Source organism: Oncorhynchus tshawytscha, unplaced genomic scaffold, assembly GCF_018296145.1.
Source record: "Oncorhynchus tshawytscha isolate Ot180627B unplaced genomic scaffold, Otsh_v2.0 Un_contig_1458_pilon_pilon, whole genome shotgun sequence".
NCBI classification, from domain to species: domain Eukaryota; kingdom Metazoa; phylum Chordata; class Actinopteri; order Salmoniformes; family Salmonidae; genus Oncorhynchus; species Oncorhynchus tshawytscha.
The window spans coordinates 87,294-95,687 of NW_024609151.1; the positions used below are offsets into that span (position 1 = coordinate 87,294).

An 8,394-nucleotide genomic window follows, 5' to 3' on the forward strand; every position below is an offset into this window, starting at 1 on the left:
TCTGGGATGGAGTTGTTGACCCAGTCTGATAGTCTTCTCATGACAATTCTGCAGGCGTGTGTGTCTGGGATGGAGTGGCTGACCCAGTCTGATAGTCTTCTCATGACAATTCTGCAGGCGTGTGTGTCTGGGATGGAGTGGCTGACCCAGTCTGATAGTCTTCTCATGACAATTCTGCAGGCGTGTGTGTCTGGGATGGAGTGGCTGACCCAGTCTGATAGTCTTCTCATGACAATTCTGCAGGCGTGTGTGTCTGGGATGGAGTGGCTGACCCAGTCTGATAGTCTTCTCATGACAATTCTGCAGGCGTGTGTGTCTGGGATGGAGTGGCTGACCCAGTCTGATAGTCTTATCATGACAATTCTGCAGGCGTGTGTGTCTGGGATGGAGTGGCTGACCCAGTCTGATAGTCTTCTCATGACAATTCTGCAGGCGTGTGTGTCTGATGGATGGACCCAGTCTGGTCTTCTCTGACCCAGTCTGATAGTCTTATCATGACAATTCTGCAGGCGTGTGTGTCTGGGATGGAGTGGCTGACCCAGTCTGATAGTCTTCTCATGACAATTCTGCAGGCGTGTGTGTCTGGGATGGAGTGGCTGACCCAGTCTGATAGTCTTATCATGACAATTCTGCAGGCGTGTGTGTCTGGGATGGAGTGGCTGACCCAGTCTGATAGTCTTATCATGACAATTCTGCAGCGTGTGTGTCTGGGATGGAGTGGCTGACCCAGTCTGATAGTCTTCTCATGACAATTCTGCAGGCGTGTGTGTCTGGGATGGAGTGGCTGACCCAGTCTGATAGTCTTCTCATGACAATTCTGCAGGCGTGTGTGTCTGGGATGGAGTGGCTGACCCAGTCTGATAGTCTTCTCATGACAATTCTGCAGGCGTGTGTGTCTGGGATGGAGTGGCTGACCCAGTCTGATAGTCTTCTCATGACAATTCTGCAGGTGTGTGTCTGGGATGGAGTGGCTGACCCAGTCTGATAGTCTTCTCATGACAATTCTGCAGGCGTGTGTGTCTGGGATGGAGTGGCTGACCCAGTCTGATAGTCTTATCATGACAATTCTGCAGGCGTGTGTGTCTGGGATGGAGTGGCTGACCCAGTCTGATAGTCTTCTCATGACAATTCTGCAGGCGTGTGTGTCTGGGATGGAGTGGCTGACCCAGTCTGATAGTCTTATCATGACAATTCTGCAGGCGTGTGTGTCTGGGATGGAGTGGCTGACCCAGTCTGATAGTCTTCTCATGACAATTCTGCAGGCGTGTGTGTCTGGGATGGAGTGGCTGACCCAGTCTGATAGTCTTCTCATGACAATTCTGCAGGCGTGTGTGTCTGGGATGGAGTGGCTGACCCAGTCTGATAGTCTTATCATGACAATTCTGCAGGCGTGTGTCTGGGATGGAGTGGCTGACCCAGTCTGATAGTCTTCTCATGACAATTCTGCAGGCGTGTGTGTCTGGGATGGAGTGCTGGCTGATTTATGTGCTGCCTCTTCACTAAAGGTGTCAGTCACACCACTACAGCCTCCCGGCTGGCTGTTAATGGAAACCACAGGAAAGTACTGAATGTAGTGCACCATGTCTGGCTGCTTTAATAGCAGGGTGTATCATTTCTGTGAGTGATAGCAGTAACAGTCCTGTAGATCATATCCTATCAGTCTGACAGTAACAGTCCTGTAGATCATATCCTATCAGTCTGACAGTAACAGTCCTGTAGATCATATCCTATCAGTCTAGCAGTAACAGTCCTGTAGATCATATCCTATCAGTCTGACAGTAACAGTCCTGTAGATCATATCCTATCAGTCTGACAGTAACAGTCCTGTAGATCATATCCTATCAGTCTGACAGTAACAGTCCTGTAGATCATATCCTATCAGTCTGACAGTAACAGTCCTGTAGATCATATCCTATCAGTCTGACAGTAACAGTCCTGTAGATCATATCCTATCAGTCTGACAGTAACAGTCCTGTAGATCATATCCTATCAGTCTAACAGTCGGTGTGAGACGAGACAGAAGATAGACCTGTTCCTCACCTCTCTCTGTCAGAACGGTGTGAGACGAGACAGAAGATAGACCTGTTCCTCACCTCTCTCTGTCAGAACGGTGTGAGACGAGACAGAAGATAGACCTGTATCTATATGGGTTCTATATGTGTGATGTTCCACCCCCCCAGATTGATGTGCTCCAGGCAGAGGTGTCTGCCCTGAAGACCTTGGTCCTGTCCACGTCCCCCACCTCCCCCTGTCACGACCTTCCTGGGGGCTCCAAGGCTCCCTTCAAGAAGGGTCATGGCCGCAACAAGAGTACCAGCAGCGCCATGCTGGGCAGCGGGCAGGAACTGAGCGGCACACAGCCCATCGTACGAGACTGCAGAGAGGTAACACACACACACACACACACAGGAACTGAGCACCACACAGCCCATCGTACGAGACTGCAGAGAGGTAACACACACAGACACACACACACACACACACACACACACACATGGACGTAACACACACAGACATGCAGTCAGATGTAATCACCCTCTGGACTCCTTCAGTTACCGCCTGCTCTTGTCTTCCTGAACTATTTCACTACTGGCTTTTTCAGTTTCCCTGCAAATGGCTCCACATGTCAGCCAGGGCTTCTCCGGCTCTGCTCTCCACATGTCAGCCAGGGCTTCTCCGGCTCTGCTCTCCACATGTCAGCCAGGGCTTCTCCTCTGCTCTCCACATGTCAGCCAGGGCTTCTCCGGCTCTGCTCTCCACATGTCAGCCAGGGCTTCTCCGGCTCTGCTCTCCACATGTCAGCCAGGGCTTCTCCGGCTCTGCTCTCCACATGTCAGCCAGGGCTTCTCCTCTGCTCTCCACATGTCAGCCAGGGCTTCTCCGGCTCTGCTCTCCACATGGTTTATACGTGCTGTGGGTTCTGTTGAGACCTGGTTTATTATCAACTCCTTATTGATTCATCTTGCCTGAGCAGTGAGTCGTTTATTATCAACTCCTTATTGATTCATCTTGCCTGAGCAGTGCCATCTCCCTCTGTACGTCAGTGTGGAGTAGAACTGACACGTTGTCTCCTGAGTTATTGCTCCCTGAGGAGTAGATATGAGTTAAAGATGACAGAAACATGCCTCTGCAGACAGAACTACTGTATGTTTAGTTGGTGGCTATACAATATCCAGGTCAACCATAAGGAACCATGTATTGTGTGTCTTAAACTGCCTATTTGGATATGGCGTACGTCTATAGATCCCAAAGGTTGCTGGTTCGAATCCCAGAGCGGACAAGGTCATAATCTGTCCTCCTGCCCCTGAACAAGGCAGTTAACCCACTGTTCCCCTGAACAAGGCAGTTAACCCACTGTTCCCCTGAACAAGGCAGTTAACCCACTGTTCCCCTGAACAAGGCAGTTAACCCACTGTTCCCCTGAACAAGGCAGTCATTGTAAATAAGAATTTGTTCTTAACTGAGATGCCTGGTTAAATGCAGGATTAAAATAGGCAGTGGAGGGGGAAGCAGGTAATGACCATGACATCAGCGTTCCTACTGTAGCTGTATCAAGGTGACACAGTGTAACAGTAAGTTTGAGACCGACACAATGTCATGAAACCGTTTTTCTACTGTAGGAGCGTTTTAGTCCTGGTTTCTCTGGCCAGCTGCCCTGTCGGTCCCTGTTACTGTTGACACCAGATTTCAGCCACACCTGTACATTGAAGAAGCTCATAGACATGTTGTTTTTTGGTGGAGGGAGACCCTCTCTCTGTCTCTTTCTCTCCCTCCCCTGTCTCTCCCCTGCTCCCTCCCTGTTTCTCTCTCATACGGTAATGTCTTTGGGTCAGTGAAACCTTACCCAGAGATAAATCACTGATCCATCAGCCCTCTCCTTTACCTCTCACTCCTCATCTTCTCTCTGCTGCTGAGGGCTAGCGTTATTATTCTGCATATTTCCTCCTTCCTCTCTCTCTCTCTCTCTCCTCTAGCTCTCTCTCTCTCCCTCCTCTAGCTCTCTCTTTCTCTCTCTAGCTCTCTTTCTCTCTCCTAGCTCTCTCTCTCCCTCCTCTAGCTCACTCTCTCTCTCCCTCCTCTAGCTCTCTTTCTCTCTCCTAGCTCTCTCTCTCCCTCCTCTAGCTCACTCTCTCTCCTCTCTCCCTCCTCTAGCTCACTCTCTCTCTCTCCCTCCTCTAGCTCACTCTCTCTCTCTCCCTCCTCTAGCTCTCTCTCTCTAGCTCTCTCTCTCTCTCTCTCTTTTGCTCTCTAGCTCTCTCTCTTTTGCTCTCTCTCTCTCTTCTCTCTCTCTCTTTTCTGTCCTCCTCTAGCTCTTTTTTTCTCTTTTCTCTCCCTCCTCTAGCTCTCTCTTTCTCTCTCCTAGCTCTCTCTCTCCTCCTCTAGCTCTCTCTCTTTCTCTCTCTCTTTTGCTCTCTCTCTTTTGCTGCTCTCTCTCTTTTGCTCTCTCTCTCTTGCTCTCTCTCTCTCTTGCTCTCTCTCTCTTGCTCTCTCTCTCTTTTCTCTCTCTCTCTCTCTTTTGCTCTCTCTCTCTCTTTTGCTCTCTCTCTCTCTTTTGCTCTCTCTCTCTTTTTGCTCTCTGCTCTCTTTTGCTCTCTCTCTCTCTTTTTGCTCTCTCTCTCTCTCTTTCTCTCTCTCTCTCTCTCTCTTTTGCTCTCTCTCTCTCTTGCTCTCTCTCTCTCTTGCTCTCTCTCTCTCTTCTCTTCTCTCTCTCTCTTTGCTCTCTCTCTCTCTCTTGCTCTCTCTCTCTCTTCTCTTCTCTCTCTCTCTCTTGCTCTCTCTCTCTCTTTTGCTCTCTCTCTCTTTTTGCTCTCTCTCTCTTTTGCTCTCTCTCTTTCTTTTGCTCTCTCTCTCTCTTTGCTTTGCTCTCTCTCTCTCTTTTGCTCTCTCTCTCTCTTTTGCTCTCTCTCTCTCTTTTTTTCTCTCTCTCTCTCTCTTTTGCTCTCTCTCTCTTTTGCTCTCTCTCTCTCTCTTTTGCTCTCTCTCTCTCTTTTGCTCTCTCTCTCTTTTTTGCTCTCTCTCTCTCTTTTGCTCTCTCTCTCTCTTTTGCTCTCTCTCTCTCTTTTGCTCTCTCTCTCTCTTTTGCTCTCTCTCTCTCCTCTAGGTCTCTCTCTTGCTCTCTCCACCCTTCCCCCTCCCTGTTTGCAGTGACCCTCATGAAGCTGGACTATCAGTAGGTATGAATAGGAGTGAAACAGATCTGTGAGCACTGTAATACAGCAGAATGAATCGTCCATAACTATCTTCCTGCAGGAGGCTGAAGAGGGGATCTAGTCTGTTGGTGTGTGGAAGTTATGTTGTTGAGGTATGTGTGTGACATTAAAGTGTCTACTTTGCTCCTCCTCCTCTTCCTCCACCCCCGACTCCTCCTTCCTCCACCCCTCCTCTTTCTGCTCCTCCTCCTCTCCCTCCACCCCTACTCTTTCTGCTCCTCCTCCTCTCCCTCCACCCCTACTCTTCCTGCTCCTACTCCTCTCCCTCCACCCCTACTCTTCCTGCTCCTCCTCCTCTCCCTCCACCCCTACTCTTCCTGCTCCTTCTCCTCTCCCTCCACCCCTACTCTTCCTGCTCCTCCTCCTCTCCCTCCACCCCTACTCTTCCTGCTCCTCCTCCTCTCCCTCCACCCCTACTCTTCCTGCTCCTACTCCTCTCCCTCCACCCCTGACTTCTCCTTCCTCCACCCCTACTCTTTCTGCTCCTCCTCCTCTCCCTCCACCCCTACTCTTCCTGCTCCTTCTCCTCCTTCCTCCACCCCTACTCTTCCTGCTCCTCCTCCTCTCCCTCCACCCCTACTCTTCCTGCTCCTTCTCCTCCTTCCTCCACCCCTACTCTTCCTGCACCTCCTCCACCCCTCCACCCCTACTCTTCCTGCTCCTCCTCCTCTCCCTCCACCCCTACTCTTCCTGCTCCTCCTCCTTCCTCCACCCCTACTCTTCCTGCTCCTCCTCCTTCCTCCACCCCTACTCTTCCTGCTCCTCCTCCTTCCTCCACCCCTACTCTTCCTGCTCCTCCTTCCTCCACCCCTACTCTTCCTGCTCCTCCTTCCTCCACCCCTACTCTTCCTGCTCCTCCTTCCTCCACCCCTACTCTTCCTGCTCCTCCTTCCTCCACCCCTACTCTTCCTGCCCCTCCTCCACCCCTACTCTTCCTCCTCCTTCCTCCACCCCTACTCTTCCTGCTCCTCCTTCCTCCACCCCTACTCTTCCTGCTCCTCCTTCCTCCACCCCTACTCTTCCTGCCCCTCCTCCACCCCTACTCTTCCTGCCCCTCCTCCACCCCTACTCTTCCTGCCCCTCCTCCACCCCTACTCTTCCTGCCCCTCCTCCACCCCTACTCTTCCTGCCCCTCCTCCACCCCTACTCTTCCTGCCCCTCCTCCACCCCTACTCTTCCTGCTCCTCCTTCCTCCACCCCTACTCTTCCTGCTCCTCCTTCCTCCACCCCTACTCTTCCTGCTGCTCCTCCTCCTCCTTCCTCCACCCCCTACTCTTCCTACTCCTCTTCCTCCACCCCCCCTCCTACTCCTTCCTCCACCCCTACTCTTCCTACTCCTCTTCTTCCACCCCCTACTCCCCCCTACTTCTCTTCCTCCTCCTCCTCTTCAGCTGGACAGTCTCCTGTTTAGTGAGTTTAAGTTGTGGAAGGAGGAGCCCAGTCTGGAGAGGAACAGCTCCTTCCTGGAGAGAGTCTACAGAGAGGACATCTACCCCTGTCTCACCTTCTCCAAGAGTGAGGTACACACCACACCTCACACACTCACACCTCACCTTCTCCAAGAGTGAGGTACACACCACACCACACACACCACACACACACACACACCTCACCTTCTCCAAGAGTGAGGTACACACCACACACACACCCCTCACCTCCTCCAGGTACACTAATGCCCAGTGCAGGATGTATGATAGTTCATGAAGACCTATTCTGTGTCCTGCATGTCGTCAGCTCTATGATTTTAAAACTCATTAAAAATCCTAAATGACTCTAGCTGTTAACATTGTTTTACCAAGTGCTCTCTGTTTTGTCTGGTTTCATCAAGTACCCTCTGGGCTTCCGTAGTGACCAGATGGACTCACCAGTCTAAACTTCTTTCACTCCTTAGTACCTGTGGTCATATCCATATTCCATCAGGGAGCCAGTCTAATGTCTGTTATAACCCAGTCTGTGTATTCCATCAGGGAGCAGTATAATGTCTGGAGCTGTTATAACCTGTGTATTCCATCAGGGAGCCAGTCTAATGTCTGTTATAACCCAGTCTAATGTCTGTTATAACCCAGTATAATGTCTGTTATAACCCAGTCTGTGTATTCCATCAGGGAGCCAGTATAATGTCTGGAGCTGTTATAACCTGTGTATTCCATCAGGGAGCAGTATAATGTCTGGAGCTGTTATAACCTGTGTATTCCATCAAGGAGCCAGTATAATGTCTGGAGCTGTTATAACCTGTGTATTCCATCAGGGAGCAGTATAATGTCTGGAGCTGTTATAACCTGTGTATTCCATCAAGGAGCCAGTATAATGTCTGGAGCTGTTATAACCTGTGTATTCCATCAGGGAGCAGTATAATGTCTGGAGCTGTTATAACCTGTGTATTCCATCAGGGAGCAGTATAATGTCTGGAGCTGTTATAACCTGTGTATTCCATCAGGGAGCAGTATAATATCTGGAGCTGTTATAACCTGTGTATTCCATCAGGGAGCAGTATAATGTCTGGAGCTGTTATAACCCAGTCTGTGTATTCTATCAGGGAGCAGTATAATGTCTGGAGCTGTTATAACCCAGTCTGTGTATTCTATCAGGGAGCAGTATAATGTCTGGAGCTGTTATAACCCAGTCTGTGTATTCTATCAGGGAGCAGTATAATGTCTGGAGATGTTATAACCCAGTCTGTGTATTCTATCAGGGAGCAGTATAATGTCTGGAGATGTTATAACCCAGTCTGCTATTAGACGATGGTGTCCTCTATCAGAAGAACTAACAGCTGCCTCTCGTGTTGTCGTTAGTATTCTGTACTAGTGTTGTCATTAGTATTCTGTACTAGTGTTGTCATTAGTGTTCTGTACTAGTGTTGTCATTAGTATTCTGTACTAGTGTTGTCATTAGTATTCTGTACTAGTGTTGTCATTAGTATTCTGTACTAGTGTTGTCATTAGTATTCTGTACTAGTGTTGTCATTAGTATTCTGTACTAGTGTTGTCATTAGTGTTCTGTACTAGTGTTGTCATTAGTGTTCTGTACTAGTGTTGTCATTAGTGTTCTGTACTAGTGTTGTCATTAGTGTTCTGTACTAGTGTTGTCATTAGTATTCTGTACTAGTGTTGTCATTAGTGTTCTGTACTAGTGTTGTCATTAGTATTCTGTACTAGTGTTGTCATTAGTGTTCTGTACTAGTGTT

The 8,394-nt window shown here is 49.5% G+C and overlaps 1 protein-coding gene across 2 annotated transcripts in view; it reads left to right on the forward strand.

Moving 5' to 3' along the window:
- LOC112237409 (rab-3A-interacting protein-like) overlaps nucleotides 1-6,796 on the forward strand; it is a 49,986-nt gene extending 43,190 nt beyond the window's left edge. For both annotated transcript variants that reach the window (XM_042314357.1, XM_042314358.1), the window contains 2 exons: nucleotides 2,181-2,384; nucleotides 6,602-6,796. In XM_042314357.1, coding sequence (XP_042170291.1) covers nucleotides 2,181-2,384; nucleotides 6,602-6,778 — 381 coding nt within the window. In that variant the 3' untranslated portion in view covers nucleotides 6,779-6,796. The remainder of the gene's footprint in view (nucleotides 1-2,180; nucleotides 2,385-6,601) is intronic.
- The last annotated feature ends 1,598 nt before the right edge of the window (nucleotides 6,797-8,394 follow it).